At 41.1% G+C, this 19,323-nt stretch overlaps 2 protein-coding genes across 2 annotated transcripts; both read left to right on the forward strand.

Annotated features, from left to right (window-relative positions):
- The first annotated feature begins 524 nt into the window (after positions 1-524).
- Positions 525-7,647, forward strand: LOC109633178 (lysophosphatidylserine lipase ABHD12-like). The gene is made up of 13 exons (XM_020092823.2): positions 525-765; positions 3,473-3,588; positions 3,685-3,790; positions 3,930-4,049; positions 4,202-4,232; positions 4,338-4,383; positions 4,682-4,811; positions 6,042-6,079; positions 6,169-6,248; positions 6,348-6,430; positions 6,552-6,630; positions 6,763-6,884; positions 6,988-7,647. The coding sequence occupies exons 1-13, from the start codon at positions 680-682 to the stop codon at positions 7,007-7,009; spliced, it is 1,059 nt and encodes a 352-aa protein (XP_019948382.2). The 5' UTR covers positions 525-679; the 3' UTR covers positions 7,010-7,647.
- Positions 7,648-8,576: 929 nt separating this feature from the next.
- On the forward strand, positions 8,577-19,144 carry tm9sf3 (transmembrane 9 superfamily member 3). Its single transcript, XM_020092812.2, has 15 exons — positions 8,577-8,787; positions 9,768-9,963; positions 10,089-10,211; positions 11,750-11,910; positions 12,023-12,100; positions 12,421-12,552; positions 12,739-12,905; positions 13,749-13,843; positions 13,951-14,081; positions 14,850-14,989; positions 15,693-15,761; positions 15,849-15,995; positions 16,453-16,536; positions 16,749-16,825; positions 17,522-19,144. The coding sequence occupies exons 1-15, from the start codon at positions 8,695-8,697 to the stop codon at positions 17,587-17,589; spliced, it is 1,761 nt and encodes a 586-aa protein (XP_019948371.1). The 5' UTR covers positions 8,577-8,694; the 3' UTR covers positions 17,590-19,144.
- Positions 19,145-19,323: the final 179 nt, after the last annotated feature.

Genomic DNA, 19,323 nt, shown 5'->3' on the forward strand with positions numbered 1-19,323 from the left:
AAACACCAGTGTGATACAATTACCATGCTTTGTGAAAAGTGTATTTGATTTGTTTTGAGATTTATTTAGTTTTTGTCTATGTCCCATCCACTAACATGGAAGAGGCAGGATTTATGACCTGTACTGCAGATTAAGGGATAAAGACAGGAACAGTACACAGGGTTGTAGTAGTGGAACCATAGACTGTATATAAAGAGGGTGGAACACTACATTTCGTAGTTGAAAAGTAACTTTTATGACCTGAACTGTTTGTGCACAGAACCAGTCTGAAGTGGCTCAGACAAACAGCCTTAGCTCTACTTAATAGGATGCTTGCATTTGACTGTTCTCCATCAACACTCTGAGATCCCTGTGACTCTCTGTGTTGAAAGCTTCTAATAAAATACACAGAGACACATTCGGAAATCCAGCCTCTTGTATTTTCAGATTTCCATCAGTGTACTGTATTTAAGGTGGCGTTGTGTGCAACATGTATTGTGCTTTATGTTAAAACGATATAAAGCAGTGCCCCCTTAACAAGCACCGGTTCCTCCCCTTCGTCATGTTCTAACTGTACTTTGATCAAACTTGTGTTCGCTGCTCGTCAAGAGTCAGAGAACTGTGAGACTGGATCCAGAGGAGAAGTGAACAAACACACATACATCATATATACTGTCAGTGTGACTGACGAGGAGACGCCATGAAGAGACGAGTTGTTCAACAGACTCCTTCGACTTCCGGAGTGGCTGCAGCTCAGAGGACTGAGCAGAGGAAGGAGGAGTCACTGTGAGTCCACTGGATTACCTCTCTAACTTTCTGCACGTGATGTTAGTAACTGTGGATGACTGTTTTCACTTGTTTACAAATCAACGAAACAAGAGAATCAAGTTTGAAAGGCTTTAAGTTGCAGCGGTTTAGTGTCTGACATCATGTTTCACTCACTCACTTATTTACAGATATAGTTAGAAGAAATAATGATTGAGTCAGGATCCAACGACCACAGTCAATACAAATGTGACACTGATAAGGTGGCTGAGATGTAGCAGAGTACTGTTCTAAGTACATCTTTCATGTATCTGTACTTTACTTAAGTGGATTGGTTTTCTGGTACTTTATACTTCTACTCCACTATACATATCAAACACATATCTGTGCTTTCTACACCAGAACATCTTTGCTCTGCATTGTGTTTCATATTCATATTGTTAACAATAAGTTATCAATAAGAAAAGGGGAGTTGATCCAATCAGAGCAGGCAGGTAATATAAAACCCCGCCTCAGACATAATGGGACCAGGATACACTCAGCAATTACTTTTAGTTGTAATACTTTATATAGATTAAAAAACAAGTGCTTGCTTATGTTTTCTAAGTAGAGAAGTTAATGTACTACCTTTACCTGAGTCCATTTCTTGTCTATTTCTTTGTACTTTACTGAGGTAAAATGTTTGAGTTCTTCAACACTAGTGACACATGACTACATCTGTTTTCACTTAGCCAATATGAGTGTATAGAGTGATGGAGGGAAAAGACTATACCACCCACAGAACTATTTAAAATGGAAAAATTGCTTATTGGACCTTAACCTTAAGGTTCACAGTCTCAAGATTCTCCTTAAACCATTTTTTCCTTGATTTGACCCACTCTGGTGGATTTAAAATTCATTTGAGTAGATGCAGGGCAAATTTGATCCAGAACAGTTTCAATGTACAAAGAGTTGTGCCACCTTTATAAAAGTACGATGTTTCTATATTTTGATTTCGGAGAACTTTGGCTCACTTTAGGAGAAGTCATCAAATCTCAGATTAAAAATACACAAAGTGTGCAAAAGTGCAGGATTCTGAATTTCTGTTGCATGAACAAGAGTTTGTCCAGAAGACATCACACTGCAGGTGTTGATTCATTAAAAAGTCCCATATGAGCTCACTGCCAACTTCAGGAAAAGATCTGAATATCAAAGTGGATTACTGTGGACAGATGAGACCACAGTCGGATGGCTGCTGGAATAAACCACGTCCTCTGTGTTTCCCTCCGAGCTCTGTGGAGGAATCAGTCTTGGACTAAAAGGGCTCTTCTGGCTGATGAGAGTGTTAATGGAGGGGGTGGGATGTATTGTCCATTAATTGGTAATAGTCTGAATAGCTTCCTCTTTGTCAGCCGCTGGCTTCAAGGAGTCAAGGCCTGACTCCAATGACCGCCTGCTCTCCTTAATAGATTATTCAATTACTCTCTTCTATATTAATGTTTCCATATTAATCCTGCAAGGTGAGACATGTGCGGAGCAGCTCTGCATATGCCAGTGGTCCTGAGAGTGTCCTCATGTAGGTCTATATCTGCTGCATCGGTTTCACCATCTCCTTAATGGAAGCTGCTGTTTGGAGGTCATATTTTCTCAAGCTTTGCCTCCATGCAGCTACAGGTACTTATTTTTACAGCACTCACTACCCTGGAACTGCTCTCCCCTTTACTGATGCACCTCACAATCCCTGAATCACCCAAAGTCCCACCTCTGCAGCTGAAATGAAACAGAGGTTGAGCTGAGTTCAGATGTAAAGAGGTTGAAGTAGAACGTTGGGATTTAAAGAGTAGCAATGTTGCCTGGTGATGATTTGGTGTTGTGGCACTTCAGATTGGACAGGTATCCAGAGGGCATTTCAAATCACAAAGTGGAAAGACACTCAGAGGAGACCCCTTAAATTCAAATAAGCTGCAGAAAATTAAACACACAGGATCCATGAATTATTCTTTGAGAAATTGGTGAAAATGTTGAAAAATAAACAAAAAAAGAGCCTAATCTCACAACTGTCTGGATCTGCCCTTTTTGCAGATCTGCATCATATTTTAATGGGCTCTTTAATGGCAAATGCCCCACCCATGGGTGCTGGATCGACAAAATATCATAAAATGTTTTGAAAAGAGAAAATTCACACACCTAAAGCTCCTGTTAAAGGAATTATTTGCTGGTGATGCCTCAAGCTCTTTCTCAGACATCTGATTTTAGCAATACAGAATGTATAAATATCGTAGTAGATAGTGTAATAAATATATATAGAAAAATAATTCTCAAAATATAAACATGTCTGTCCATGTCTCATTACGTTTCATGGAAATCTGTCTGGTAGTTTTTGTGTCATCATGCTTGACACAGGGGAAAACATAGCTTTCTTGGCCAAGGTAAAATAATCAATGACAACTATTGTTAAATAAACAGATGGTGATCTATACTTATTGACACTTTACCAAAATGTTCTGTACTTGTATGTCTTAGTTATGAAACTACAATACAACAAATATTTGAACCAGGACCAGACCACCTCTTTATGTGGACATGGTGAGTGATCGGTGATCCACCTGTGATTGGATTATCAGATGTCAACACCAGGGGTGAACAGGAGCTCAGAGACACCTGGAGGCTCCTTGGCCTTCACTGACACATTTAAGATGAAGCTTGGATGGTTAACAGACCGTCTCTCTCTCTCTCTGTCTGTGTCCAGGTCCCGGTGGTGGCTTAAAAGAAGCTTATTGGTCTTCTTTGTTGTCTTCATTTTGGTGCCCACCTCGCTGACAAAACTCCCAGAATTAATTCAGCACTTTGTTTACACTCATCGAAGTAAGAGAAAAACCCCTGTCTGCCTCTAACAAGCACTGTAAATCATCCACTCGCTCACAGAAAAGGGGCCCACCTCTCTTGTTCTCCTTTTTGTAGTCAGTGTGCCATTCTTCCTTGACCTCCGCCAACCTGCTGATCTCTCCCTTAATCACACCATCAACATGTACTTAACATCAGAGGAGGGAATCTCCCTCGGCGTATGGTGAGTATAAGCCAAGTTTGACCGTTTCTTTATCCAGCATTGGTGAAAAAAGGCAAAAAGAAAAGGAGAATACCAGTTTTTTAATGATCTCATTATCAGTCATGTCTCTGAGCCAGTTTGTGGTTTCAAACTGCTTAAGGCACACTGTCCCTGAAAGTCGCTGGAAGGAGGCACAGGGGAAGGACTTGGCGTGGTACCAGAACACTTTAAGCGATGGAAGGCCAGTTTTCCTATATCTTCATGGGAACACGGGCACAAGGTATAATGAATAATGCATTTGTCTTATAGTTGGCTCCTGCAGAGGCAGAGAGAAGAAGTTCCACACCACTGGACATATTTTTTCTTTTCCTTTTTTTTCTCCAAAAACACCAATTTATTGGCACTTGTGTTGTGTGTGAATCATTCCAACAGGGCAGCCTCTCATCGGGTGGGAGTGGCAAAAGTGAGTGACCAACAGCACAAACATATTATTTTTATGGCACTGTAATAAAAAATATAACGTCTTAGTAGCCATTATGATGATAAATAAGCCTTTTTATGTCAACAGATATTGAGTGCACTTGGGTACCACGTGCTTGTGCCTGACTACAGAGGTTGGTGCTGACGAAGATTTATGAGTCTTCTTTTAAATATGTTTTCCATCTCTATGCGTCTTTCCCCTCTCACTGTAGCACGCGAGCTTCTCACATTGATTTCATATAATTCACCATCACTGTAGAGTCACTGTGCAGCTTGATCACTTGCTTGTTGTGAGACAGTTAATAGACAGCAGTTCAACTGAAGGTCAGCCTCTAGTGCAGGGTCCCCTCTGAGTGACTGCCACCTTGTGGCAGAGCGAGGCAGCTGCGTGATGTATCTGTGAGCAGCAGCTGACATGAGAAACTCTGGCAGGGTTTGGAGACTCCACTGGGGAGCCGACTGAGGCCGGACTGACCACTGACGCCCTTTACTTGTACAACTGGGTCAAAGCTCGCAGTGGAAGCAGCCTGGTTGTCTTCTGGGGACACTCTCTTGGCACCGGGTGAGACGGAAACAACTCAAAGTCTGTACACTGCTGTCGAGATCGTGCACTGTATACTATTCTTATTTCTTTTACATTAAGCTTTGAAGTAACAGACTGCCACATTTGCACTTTAATATAACTTTTGTTATCCATTTTTAACAGATTTTCATCTGTAGCAGTTGGCTTGAGCCATAATGACTGAAGAGATGAAGACAATAGCTCCACACAAAAACACTAATCTTCAGAAAACTTAAACTCACAAGAACGAAATATCCAAAGATTTCTCTAAAATAGGGAATGGTTACACAAATGAGTGTCTTAAATTATTTACCTAATGCAGCTCATGATTGGAGCATGTTAAGTAGGGAGTCCTTAGTTTTAAACAGGGTAGACCACAAACAGTTCAGTTTGACAACTCACACTTCAAACATGTATTGCAGCAGCAGAACTTGGAGTTTGGGGGCTGAATCAACAGGAAGTGATTCTGATGCAGGGCAGCTGAGGCATTGAAAAGCAAAGGGAGAGTTAAATAGCTTAAATAGACCTCCACATTCGGAGGGTGTGTATGTTAGATGGATTGTAGCGAGTGAGGCATGTCACATCATTAGAGCAGCTCAGCTCGAGTTGACTGCCTGAACTACCTCGCAAGTGTCGCTCCATTTTGGAATGACAACAGTCACACACACAGAAACACAGGAAACCAAAAACACAGTGTTGCAGGTGGATCTTGATACAAACTGCTGAAATATGTCACCATCTAGAACTGTTACTACTAGAAATAGTAGAAACTGGAACTGACTTCATACCAAACAAACTGATTCTCTGAAGGTAAAATACATCATTCATGATGGAAGTAATCGAAATCAGGCTTCAGCTAAAATGCCACCATCAGGAGTAGTTAAAGAAGAAACTGTTTGGTATTATTGATATCAATAATAATTCTCTCTGGTTGGTTGTCACCTGTGTCTGATGAAGGATTTTACAAAAACCAAAAATTTAATTCCACCCAAACTTAATGGAGGGATGGGGCCTGATATGAACCAGTTCAATTTCAGTGCAATTGCAGAATTACGGGCAGAGCCAGGTTTTTTTCACTTCTTTTTTTCTTTTATACGCTACTATGAGACCTAGACAATCCTGTGTAAGGTTGTTTGTCCTTGGTGGAGGTTTGCGCTTTAGTGAGCTAATCATTGAAGTAATAGACAAAATGTAGAAACTGAGGTTGCTGTTTTTCACATCTCTGTGCAGCGTGGGCACCAACACTGCAGCAAAACTGACTGAGCAAGGTAAGTGTTGCTACCAGTGAAATTTGACAAACATAATTAAGTGGAGGTGATTTCTAAATTAAAAAATGGCAACGATTTCTTGTTTTCAGGTGTAGTTCTTGACGGTGTCATCTTGGAGGGTGCATTTAATACTGCTGCACAGCCGATTACAGGCCATCCATTTACTTGGGTAGCTTCACCAAACTTTTGGCATTAGATTTGTTATTATCATGCTGCTGCCACTGAATTACACAAAACCCTGATATGTTCTATTTCTTCCTGTTTGAAGTATTACTGGAAACTTCCAGGCACCGGATACTTTTTCCCAGAACCATGGGCAGGAAACAAGGTTGTTTTTCCTAATGAGGAAAAGTAAGTTTTCATGAACTCATGGTTAATGTCAAATATGAGCTGACGCATGACATCAAACACTGATTCACAAATAATGTTGTTACTACCAGTAATATAGTTTTTTATATGTGTCTGCCTGCAGTTTGAAGAAAATTAGAAGTCCAATACTTTTCCTTCATTCAGAGGACGATCACATAGTTCCCATTCGGATTGCTCAGCAGGTACTTCTGGCACAAAGAGCTTCTTTTCATCTATGTAAACTGAGGTGGTGATTAGAGCTGGAACAGAGTGTCTTCTGCAGGATAACTTTTTTGTTTTTGGAGGACTGAACTTAATTTGCCTTTCTGTCCCAGTTGTACGAGGTGGCAGTGAGTGCCCAGAATGCAGAGCGGGTGAAGATAGTTTCATTTGATGGTTCTCATGGGTACCTGCACAACGGCTTGTACCGAGACCCTCGTGTGCCTGACATCATTAAGTGAGAAAACATGTCACTGATAATGCTTCAAGTGGTTATATTCTGGGATGTTTTATTTCTACCACATGTTTGTGTATCTCATCATGTCATTTCTCCCCTGCAGGAACTTTGTGCTGTCGTTGTAATGTGGGCAAGATGATGGAAACAGAAGAACCACGCCACATTTCAGATGATTCATTTCAATGTTTGCGTTGAATAAAAATACAATTATTTCGGCAAATCAATAGCTGTAGCTTTTATTTGTAAAGTTGAAATTGCTGAGGAGGCATTAGATTCTTAACTGCTGGCTTTTTATTATCTGTCAACAATGATTCATCCTGACTTAACAGAACTATGAATAATAATTTTAATGTGAATTATTTTTCAGATGAGATTGCTTCAGTAGGGGCCCTCTGCTGGGTGTGTTTGTGTGGTGACAATGTTCATCTATAATATGAGATAATCAATTTATTAATCCAAGGCTTCACAGGTATATACTGTATATATCAGTAACAGCTCAGAATAATACAAGTAGAAAAACAGGAAAACATCTGACCCCTGACCTGCATGGTTATCACAGGTGTGGTTTCAGTAAAACACCTAATCTTAGTATTCTCACTGCTGTCAGTTCAACAATATATTCAGCAGTTTGTTATAGTAAATTGTACCACACCCCCTTTCACTTTGTTCATCCTGTGAAATCAAAATGTCAAGATGTATAAGTTTACCTGTGGTAATTTCACATTCCTATGCTTCATGCTTACAATAAAATTGATAATCTTGACAGAGCTGTATTTTTTTTCCTCTGTAAATTGTAATACACTACAGTACAGCCTAATGTGCACTCTGTTACTACAAATCTAACTCATTGAGGAATGATATGATATGTATGAGTGTGTGCAAGTGGGTGCAGAACCAAACAAAAATCTGGATCTGGTGAATTTACAAATGGTTTCATATGGGAACTGTTGGGCCTTGACTGAGTTATGTGCTCCTCAAAGTGCCATTGTAGTTTCATGTATGTATCTCAACTTTCTTTCTTATTTTCTTAACATTATAAAGCTCAGAACGATGTGACCTGTCAAAGAAGACTTTAACTAGTATTATCCCACTTTTTGAAGAGTGAAAGAGAAATTCAGCTGAAATTCAACTGCAGATGGAGCATTGTCAAATAAAAACTACATGCCAATTTTCATTAAACTTGAGTGGTATAGTTCTGATGAGTTAAACTAACTTTATCACTGAGTTGCAAACTGAAGCCTCTATAGGTTTCTGGTAGTGAGAGATATAACTTTTCTTATTGCCTCTCTATTACTGAACTTTTACATGTTTAACTCCGGTATAAGTTGCATGTGTTATCCTCGGGGGAGCATGACGATGCACACCTCACAGAAAATCATCGTTGGTGGCGGGTGAGAACATTTCAAACTACGCGGGTGATATTGCTCCGAGACGTGTGGAGGCCTCGGGTCACGGGGCAGGCTGTGAATGGAACAGGCTGCGTGGGGCAGAGCTTGTGTTTCCTGCAGCAGATCCGTCAGTCGCAGCTCTAGCTCCGGTCCCGGCAGGCGGATGACGTGGCTGAAGCTTGCGGACACGGTTTCTTTATTCACCGCTGCTTGGACCGCTCTCCGCGCGGATTGGACACTTCGAGCCACGTGACTCCACTCGGCCAATCCGACGTGCGTGCGCTGTGCGGTGGCGACGCGCTTACGCCATATGCGTACGAGAGCATCCAAAAAAATCGCCTCTGTCATACAACCAGGAAGAAGGTGGGATAGCCCCGCGAAGCTAACGTCCCCGATCTTTCTGCTCACTTTCTCCGATAACGATGGGATCCTCCCGGTGGAAGGTGGCAGCGGCGGCGCTCCTCGCCATCGTGGGTTCGTTATTACCGGTGGACGCAGACGAACACGAACACACGGTAAAACAGCGTCTGAGAGGCCGATTGAAAAAAAGGGGGAGCCTTGAAAATAATGGACGTTTGTGCTCTGTGCAAGCTGCTAACTGTAGCTGCGACGGCTAGCTGCTCACCAGAGGGGGATGATTTACAGACATGACACCGTGTTAGCTGCAGCCCGTCGGGTTATTTCTCCACTCTTGGCTAGCTCTCCTACACAGACACACAGTTAGCTCGCTAACTTGTCTCCACTTATCGGCCTAAGTGCTTATGGCTAGCCTTTGCCTGCTAGCTCGTTAGCACGGTCTCCACACAAGCTTTCCTTGAGCACCGGCGGAAACTGCACTGAAGTTAAACTCGTTCGTTCTAGTTAGTTGCTAAACAAAGTAGGAACCACGAACACAAACAACACCTGAGCCTTGTAGCCTTGGGAAAATGTCACTTAACAATTCCCCTGAAGCCACGACTGCTATTGTTGTGTTTTTAATAGCTAACACTGACTGGAAGCAGAAACACTGGTTAAACAGCGGCAGGGCCTGTCGCTGTTTCCTCCGTTATTAACTAGTTAACAGGTTAATAAACTGTGTTACACTGTGGTTTATCGCTGACTTTTATTTAAAGCTTGGTCAATTAGCTTACAATGTTAATATGATAACACGCCAGTCCACTGTTTCTCAAGTGCATCGCCTTTATCAGAGTTGTACTAAGACTGTAACATTTCCATGTGTTTGCATTCGTTTGAATAAAATAACGTGCTTCTAGTCATCAGTCTGAGAGATGGTGTGATTATAATTCCGCTATAAAGAAGGAATCTTCAAAAGGGTTTAAACCCATCGTTGCCGTGTCTGTGTTGTCATTAGTAGGTGTGATTTTGTGCTGATTTAAAGTCGAACTATTTCCCCCTGTAATACCAGATAGCTGCAGTATGAAACCAGCAGGACGAGCAGAACTGGTGTAGCATTCCTGCAAATGTATTAAGAGTCCTTGTGTTTGACGTGTTGCAGTACACAGATAAGGAGGAGGTCGTTTTATGGATGAACACAGTGGGGCCTTACCACAACCGCCAGGAGACGTACAAGTACTTCTCTTTGCCCTTCTGCGCGGGCTCCAAGAAGACCATCAGTCACTACCATGAGACGCTCGGAGAGGCTCTGCAGGGAGTGGAGCTGGAATTCAGTGGCCTCGACATAAAGTTCAAAGGTAACTCCACCGTTGCACCGACTACCACCTGCTGAGCTCACACTTAGTGATGGGTGACTTTTTTTTTTCTAGTCCACACGTTTTGACATTTCTAACAGATTATGCTGTGTTTTTGATCCGTGCAGATGAAGTCATGCAGACGACGTACTGTGAGATCGACCTGGACAAAGCCAAACGGGATGCCTTTGTCTATGCTATAAAGAATCACTACTGGTACCAAATGTACATCGATGACCTGCCCATCTGGGGTAAGAGATGCCCTAAAGAAATGGCCAAATAATGAAAGCATGCTTGTGTTGACCTGTGTGGAGTTGCTGTGGTACATTCACAGGTAGGAAAGAGCTTTGGATGACAGACTTGACAGTGAAATGCTCCATTGTGGTTCTATGCTAAGGAGGATATAAATGAGTCACTGTCATTAGACTCTTCTTAGAACTCTCACAAGCTGTCAGTGTGGCAGCGGGTTGGACTACAGTGCCACTCCCACAGCCGCTCAAACACAACTGTGTAATCTGATTGAAGGTTGTGGGTGGGTCAGTGACATTTGCCCACACATTGTTGTATGCTTATATGATACAGACTTTGACCTCATGTCCGGTTTGCCAATGTGGTAAAGGAACCAGGGTTCATGTGGAGACGTTGGCATGTGTAGCTGGGGTTATTCACATCAAACCTTTAGAACCACAGCACACTTAAAATGCCCTGTGTCCAATCATCCTCAGATCACATGTGTGAGGTTAATAATCAAAAAAACATCAGCTAACAAAAACTTGTATGGAGGACGTAGTTAATGTTTCTTTTGAACTACACTGAAAAATGAAGAAAGGAATGTGTTCTCTTATTTATCCTGCCTTCATTAATAATGGCGGGGTGGACAAAATAATAGAAGCACCTTGTTACCATGTAAAGCCAAATAATCCAACAACACAAACTGCAACCTCCAAAATGACCATAAAGTGGACACAACAGCTCTCCAGAGCAATTTCACTAAAAACAGTAAGACCTTCATGGAAGTGGGGGGTTTTCAAGGCTGTTGCATATATGACATTGTCACACTTGAAAGTGTGGACCACACTCTAAACCATGGTTCATGTCTTTGTTACACTTGATCTGGTTTGGTTGGTTTTCACACTGCAAGGAACTAAAGAATAGAAGAAGGGAGTGGACTAAAGAATATTGTTTACCATATGTTCGTCCTATCATCGTCCACGTGGGCTGCAACTACCTATAGTTGAGATTGATTGGTTTGTAGACGGGCATGTAGCTGATTTTGGAAAGTTGTAAAAAAAAAAAAAAAAAAAAAATGGCTATTGTATTCACCAACTCTAAATGAAGTGCATTGTCTTTGTATTTGAATGGAGAAAATTAATAAACTGGTTCACTTTCATTGCAAGTTACCACTGTAATATTGTAATCATATTACTACCAGCAAAGTTAATGTCCTCGTCATTCAAACATTATATTGTCATAGCTGAAGACTACAAGCAATTAACTAAAATTTGGTCCATTGGTCTGGACCATGATCTGAGGCACCTTTCACATCTGTTATTTTGGTTCAGACTATACGATTGTTTACAGTGGCCAACAGGGACAAACTTTGACAATAGCTGAAGCCTCAAGATGGAAAAGAACAGATGAAAACAGATGATGCTGTAAGAAAGTTAACAAGCAGAGTAGCATGTGACCTTTATTTGGCATTTCCACATCCTGATTATTTATTTTATAAAATTGAAGGAATGTCTACATGACAGGATATTCAATTCAATGCATATCAACTTCTTTTTAGGGATTGTTGGTGAGGCAGATGAAAACGGAGAAGATCACTATCTGTGGACATACAAGAAACTGGAGATTGGCTACAATGGCAACAGAATTGTTGATGTAAATCTGACCAGCGAGGGGAAAGTCCGGCTCGTGCCAAACACACGGATCGGAATGTCGTATTCTGTGAGTTCATAATGATCCCTTTTATCAGCTAAAGCTCATTTTACTTTTTGCAATATCTTTATGAAGAGAAGAATGAGAACATGTAGGTCTAAATACATCTTTCTCATCACAGGTGAAGTGGAAGAAGTCCGATGTGAAATTTGAAGACAGATTTGACAAGTACCTGGACCCATCCTTTTTTCAGCACAGGGTGAGTTGAATATCATGTTTATCATACCAGTCAGGAACGTCACTGACATGTTGTTACAACACAATTGTGTGTGACCTTACAGTGAGTACAAGTCGAGCTTGTTCCACACTAGGTGCGATGTAACTGACCAACCTGGTAACTTTTTGGCAGACTGTCAAACTGTTGCTGCCAGCGAGGCAGGAATCCAGCTGGTTTCTCTAAAAGGAAGTTTAACAGAATGATTTTTAGAATCCATCAGCTGTAGGCTGTGGATGAAAAAGCTTTTTCTTGCCTGGACTTTTTATTCCTCATTCATACAATTCCTCTCTCTTTTTTTTCAGATTCACTGGTTTTCCATCTTCAACTCCTTCATGATGGTCATTTTCCTGGTGGGTCTCGTGTCCATGATTCTCATGAGAACACTAAGGAAGGATTATGCCAGATACAGTAAAGAGGAGGAAATGGATGACATGGTAAGTTTTAAGTTTGCTTATGAGCACACACTTGTTTGATGAATGAAGAATTATAATGAAAATTATGTTTATAAATTAATTTTTTGTAATTTTTTTCCCCTCTGGGTTTTAGTTAATACTGTGTTTTGGCTTTCATCTGATCTTTTTCACTTCACATCGTGTCATTCTGTCACTGTGCACCAACAGGATAGAGACCTGGGAGATGAATATGGGTGGAAGCAGGTACATGGTGATGTGTTTCGGCCATCAAGCCACCCACTGATCTTTTCTTCACTCATCGGCTCTGGCTGCCAGATCTTCTCCGTCTCCCTCATCGTCATTATCGTCGCTATGGTTGAGGATCTGTACACGGAGTGAGTAACTGGCAGCTAACTGCTGAATTCTTATTTACTTATAGTTATGGGGTGGGGTCGGATATTTTATCACCTCTGAATTACTGTGTTGGCTAAGGGCAAGACATTTGGCTAAAAACAAATATGTAAGCCCTCTGGGAAAACCTTTTTTCCCTTTAATTGAGTAATCTGTTGTGTGAAATTGCAGAAAGCAAAGCCTAAATGATAGATAATCACATTTAAGAGGATTCAAGTGAATCTTATGTAAATGTCGAGATAAAAGTTTGAATTTTTCTTTATTTCTTTAATGGAGACCTCGTATACGCTATTGCGGATAATTCAAAATAAGGAAAAAACATTATCTTCAAAACCTTGCTTTTACAAAAATTTTCATCCAGACGAGAACCAAAAAACGACAACAAAAACTCAGACAAGCACGCCGGACCAGTAGATGGCGATAAAGTCTAGATCAACGATTCCATCCACTAACCTTGTGTAGAGAAACCGGTATATAGTCATTGTTGAAACCAATAATGGGCAAACAAGAAGTATGCGGTGATGTCATAGTTTCCCAAAAGCTCTGTTTTACATGTACACATGCCTTGGAAAGCATTTGTAAAAAAATGTTTTGCAAAATATCCACATCAGTGTCGACAGGGAGTTACTGGACTCTTCTTTGTGTCAGGCCCCACCCCTCTACAAAATGGAAATCAGCTCAGTAGTTTTTGAGTGATCCCGCTGACAGACAAATAAACAAATTGCCATGAAAAACAAAACCCTTTTTGGTTGAGATAATAAAGTCCAGACAGTGAGGGACTAGAGGAATTCACAGGACTTGACTCTTGCCTTATTTTTTCTCTACAGGAGAGGATCCATGCTGAGCACAGCTATTTTTGTTTATGCTGCCACTTCCCCTGTCAATGGCTACTTTGGGGGAAGTTTGTATGCAAAACAAGGAGGTGAGAATAGAAAATGCAAAAAAATGAAATTCTCTCTGACTTATTTCCTGGACATGGAGTCTGTTGACCTTATATCTGACACTGTTCGATTTGTTTCAACAACACAGGCAGAAGATGGATAAAGCAAATGTTCATTGGGGCCTTCATGATCCCAGCCATGGTGTGTGGGACTGCCTTCTTCATCAACTTCATCGCTATCTACTACCACGCTTCCAGAGCCATCCCATTTGGCACCATGGTGGGTCTGATGCAGCAAACACTTCCCTAAAAACCACAGAGTTATGAACAACATCCTCCGAGTCGAGCGTTTCCAGTTTATGTGTGTGTGTGATTAAAGTCTTATTTTAATCGCATTGAAAATGCATTTTTAAACAGGTCATAGAAAACACATTTTCATTTGTTTCTGCAAGTTTCCACGCTATTTCAATAAACCGACCTACAAAGCTCTCACACACACAAACACATATATACACACACATGTCCTGACTCACTCCCAAACTGTTCAGCTTCCTAATTACAAACAGCAGTTTGTTGGCTCGACCCCACACTCCAGAGTTGTTATCAGCACAACATAGAATCAGTCAATCTCGATATCTCACTATGAAGAAGCTTTATTCCAACTGTATCAGCACAAACTCTTCATTTTAACAGATCTGGAAAGATTCTGCGGGCGGGTTTTAATTTGTTCTGGCTGAACCTAAAAATCATCTCACAACAACCATGAGACTGTCTGTGTTTTCATTTAATCTGATTTAGTGAGCATTGGTGTTTTTGAATCAGGCTTTGAGCAATAATGATACAAATCTGGGAATGAGGGGATCCATCTTTTTTAAAAACAGTTTCAACAGCTGATTTAATGTCATTGAATTGATAATAAAACATTGACGGCTACAGCTAAAGAACAGTTAAGATAAAAATTCTGGACGATATGAAAACACTGGATGTTTCCTGTAAACACAGACAACCCAACTGTCTGTTGATACATCTTTGTTCGTTTGTCTCACAGGTTGCGGTTTGCTGTATCTGCTTCTTCGTCATCCTGCCACTAAACCTCGTGGGAACGATTTTGGGGAGGAATCTCTCGGGACAGCCAAACTTCCCCTGCCGAGTGAACGCTGTGCCACGACCCATCCCCGAGAAGAAATGGTAGGTGTGGCCCAACTGAACAGGGTCGATTCATTCTCCATTACAGAAAATTGTAGCACTGTGCCTCAGTGACACCGGAGCAGAGCTGAAGACAGTTGATAGTACGTTCACATTATACACTAAGAAATAAAACATCCTTTTACTCATATAACATTCTTAAAAATGATTCAAGCCCAAAGATTTAGATGATATGAACCATAAAAAGATAAATAAACCACAAAAACATCAGAATAAAAGAATTAAAGCACATTTAGTTATTTTCCAGTGTGCTTTCAAGCACCGTTGCATATGCTGTATTTATTGTTGCGAGGGGGAAGTGTAATGAATGATCAGTGGGCAGCGAGTGGGCAGTTCTTAATGCATGAAATGAATCCAAAGTGTTGTAGGGCTCGTGTTCAAGTGTTTGATGTCAGCTCAGAAGCAGAAAGTGGTTTTGCTGTCTGCACAAACTCTTTGGATAATGAAAAATAGCAAAGCAATAAGCTGCGAGTAGATTTAACATTTACAAACCTCTGCCAGGCGCTGTGGTCTGCTGCCAACAGGAAATGTTAGATGTGACTCAAGGCCACTGTCAGACTGTGCTTGAATTTCCAATCTGTGTCTACCTTTTCTTTTTTGCTTCTCAAAACACAATAAGTCATGTATCCCTACGGCCCGGAGCGGGGAGTTTGACGTAAACACTCATATTTGATCCTGTGATCAGGTTCATGGAGCCCGCTGTCATCGTCTGCCTCGGAGGAATCCTTCCTTTCGGCTCCATTTTCATTGAAATGTAAGTTTGTGCAGCGATACCGATGGTTGTATATGTTGTAAGCTGATCTTCACAGCCTTGCTAACAGTGATTGTCCTCACTCATCAGGTACTTCATCTTCACGTCTTTCTGGGCCTACAAAATCTACTACGTGTACGGCTTCATGATGCTGGTCCTGGTCATCCTCTGCATTGTGACTGTGTGTGTCACCATCGTTTGCACGTACTTTCTGCTCAATGCTGAGGATTATAGATGGTGAGTGTTTTTGTGTTTTGCCCAATGCCATAAGGACATTTCCCTTATGGATGTAACTGTTAGCAATGAACATACAAGATGATTCCACAAGATAATCACTTTCAGTTTGCAGCAGACGTTATATTCATCTGACTAAGTCCCATTTCATGGGCTGAGAATAGTTAATGGCTAAAATGACTCTCAGTAGAGTTCAAACCTCCAACGAGGCTAAACAGTCCCTTTATGAAACCTCATAAAATTCACTAGATCCAGATTTTTATTTGTATCTGCACCAGAGTGCACACACTACGAGGAGTAGTATTTTGTGTGATCTTACAAACACACAAACCAACCAACCGACAGACGGGGTGACAACATAGCCTCCTTGGCAGTGGCAACAAAGAGTGAAATGGTGAATTCACTGATTGAGAATTACACTTTTACTGACCATAGTTTTTTGCTTTACTCTCATTTCCAGGCAATGGACAAGTTTCCTCTCGGCTGCATCCACTGCTGTTTACGTTTACATGTATTCCTTTTACTACTATTTCTTCAAAACTAAGTGAGTATCAGTATTTGTCAATCACATAACGGCGTGAAGTCCAGTTGTCCTGTTTTTTAGCACTTGTATATACCATGACCTGGATGACTGAGATCTTCACAGACATAACTGTGTTAAATGACCTCATTACAGGCTATAATACCTTTTTATGATACAGAAAAGTCAAATTCCTCCCTTCCATGTTGTTGAAATGCTCTGCTGATGTATTCCAGGATGTACGGGCTGTTCCAGACGTCCTTCTACTTCGGTTACATGGCTGTGTTCAGCACTGCTCTAGGAATCATGTGTGGTGAGTCCTGGTTTGACTAAATACTGTGACACTGCACTAAACCACAAAAACTCTGAGAGGAATAATACATCATTTTGCCAATTCCTGTGATCCCAGTCTGCTGCAGTACAAGACTCATGGATTATACTGCTAAAACTGAATCTATCCGATTTTATTTTATGACAGAATAATGAAGAAAGGCAGTAACTCAGGGAGATTAATAATGTGAGAGGAAAGAACTAAGAAAGTTCTTGAATATTTTGTATTTACGTACTTGCAGATGCTAGACCTGACATTTCCAGCAGCATTGGAGGCGTCTCAGATGCTGTATCAGTATCGGAACATCTCTAGTTCTATTGGAACTGCAAGTGTTTGTGCACGGCACAGGCCATTGAGAATAATGTGCAACAATGCGCAGCAGTTTTGCTGTCATGTTGTTTCTAAAAGGGCCTTTAACTTCATGTCACATTCCTTCTTTATCTTGAAGAATGATAAGCCATTGCTGTCTCTCATCAATCTTAAAACACCTTTAGTGGAGCGATCTCTTATCTGTAGGCGCTAATACATGCTGCCTTCTGGGTCTGTAGGAGATCTGGCTGTTCAGTCTGAACATGTCACTGCTCGCCTTTCTCCTGTCCTGTGATGGATTTTTCTGCAGAGTGATCATGAGTTGTCAGTCCCACTTCACAGACACTCACAGACCGCATTGTGTTGCAGGTGCCGTTGGATACATGGGAACAAGTGCCTTTGTGAGGAAGATCTACACAAATGTGAAAATCGACTAAGCGGCATAGAAGCAACGCAGGGATATTAATGGATTTGCCTACGACGGCGGGCACAAGTCATCCTTTATTACTTTTCTTTCTTGCAGAGACATTGTGAGAATCTCACTTCGTACAATGTAGTTTTTCCTTCTTCTTTTTTTCTGAATGAATTTTCACGCCCGCAAACTCAAAGCGAACAAGAGCAAACCTGTGGCGGAAATATCAAAACACCAGGTCTTGTTTTTATCAGTTGCTTTCAAACAAAGGTTGGGGCAAATGGTTAAGGCTGACATGGCTTCTCTTTAAAAACCCAGTCCCACCTGAGACCAGAGAACATAAATGTTTATCGATGGAATAGTGAAGCTCTCTTCAGTGAAGAGGCCTTAAGTGTATTGAAAGCCTTTTGTTCTATGTGTCAGAATATAAGAGAGTTGGATCCGTGCCCGTGTTCTGACTTGATTTCTATTTTGTATTCTTGCAGTCACTCGAAATTTCATGACCACACAGTGCAGTCGTTTGTTCAGACCTACTTCCACTTCAAAATGAAAGGAAACTGTCGTCACTTGAGAATCATTCCCCCCATTTTGACGATTCTTAATTCCCTGTTACAGTAGCAGTCCATCCAGTCGATGATTTTAGTCCTGCTGTAGTTTACTGTACAGACGAGAGCAGAGGGACTGATCCATGGTTGAGGTACAGTAAATAAGACCAGATTTTTTTTTAAATGGATGTTTGATGTGATCCCATTTCCCCGTTTAGTCTTGTTTTCTTAATGTCTGGGTTTGAATGAAGTCTACTTGTAAAGATAATATATGGATGGGGGGGGGAGTGTATATAACCTTAATAATGTACCTTTAGATGTAGATCCCAAATGTATTTTCGTTGTACAGATTTACTACAGGGTGTTTTTTTTTTTTTAAGAATCATTTTGGTTGTTTTTGTTTGGTGCTTGGGGTGGGGCTGGTGGCGCTGTTACATCTTGCCTGAAATTGCATGAAGTTTTCACCAAACCATCGGATCATCAGATTTTCATTTCAGTCGGCGCTGTTGATTTCGGTTTCTCTTTCTCTGATCGTGAGCATCCTCTCAGTCTCAAAGTGTGAAGGTACATTTTGACGATCTGCAGACTCGCTTGTGGACACTTCATTTCATGTTTATTATTTAAAGCTTTAAAAAGGCTCTACACGTTGGGTAAGCCATCGTCCCGTCATGTTCCTTTTGTTGCCTAACCTGAAGCATCATTTGTGAATGTCAAAAAGGAATGAGGCGGTTGCTTTGTTTCCACAAACACTGTACAAAGTGAAGTTTATGTACACTTAAAAACTAGATGTTTTCATAACCACACACAGACACAGTGCTGCGGAGTGTTTCAACTGCTTCTTTTCCATTTTGTGTAAATACAGTACGTTCCCTACTTGTATGAGAAGGGGCAATGCCTTTTTTTTCTAACTTCCAGTTCTCCCCCACTGAAGTTGACTTTGGCACCTCATGTTGTGTACCGATGTCTGATTAGACATTTTGAACCTGCATATTAACTTGCTGTAAAAAGAGAAAATAAACATGTTTATGTACAGGGGTTATTAAGTGTGGTTTGGACTCTGAGGGTAAATATTGTTTGAGCAGTTTATTAGATAAGCTCATACACAGTAGACGTGTGTTACTATCATTAGAACACACAGTGGTGCAGTTCAGTGCGTTTTCGGCAGCGTCTCGGGGGGAAGCTCAGGTGATTAACTTCAGTCAGGAAAATAAGAT

The sequence above is a fragment of the Paralichthys olivaceus genome, chromosome 14, assembly GCF_024713975.1.
Source record: "Paralichthys olivaceus isolate ysfri-2021 chromosome 14, ASM2471397v2, whole genome shotgun sequence".
In the NCBI taxonomy this organism is placed as follows: domain Eukaryota; kingdom Metazoa; phylum Chordata; class Actinopteri; order Pleuronectiformes; family Paralichthyidae; genus Paralichthys; species Paralichthys olivaceus.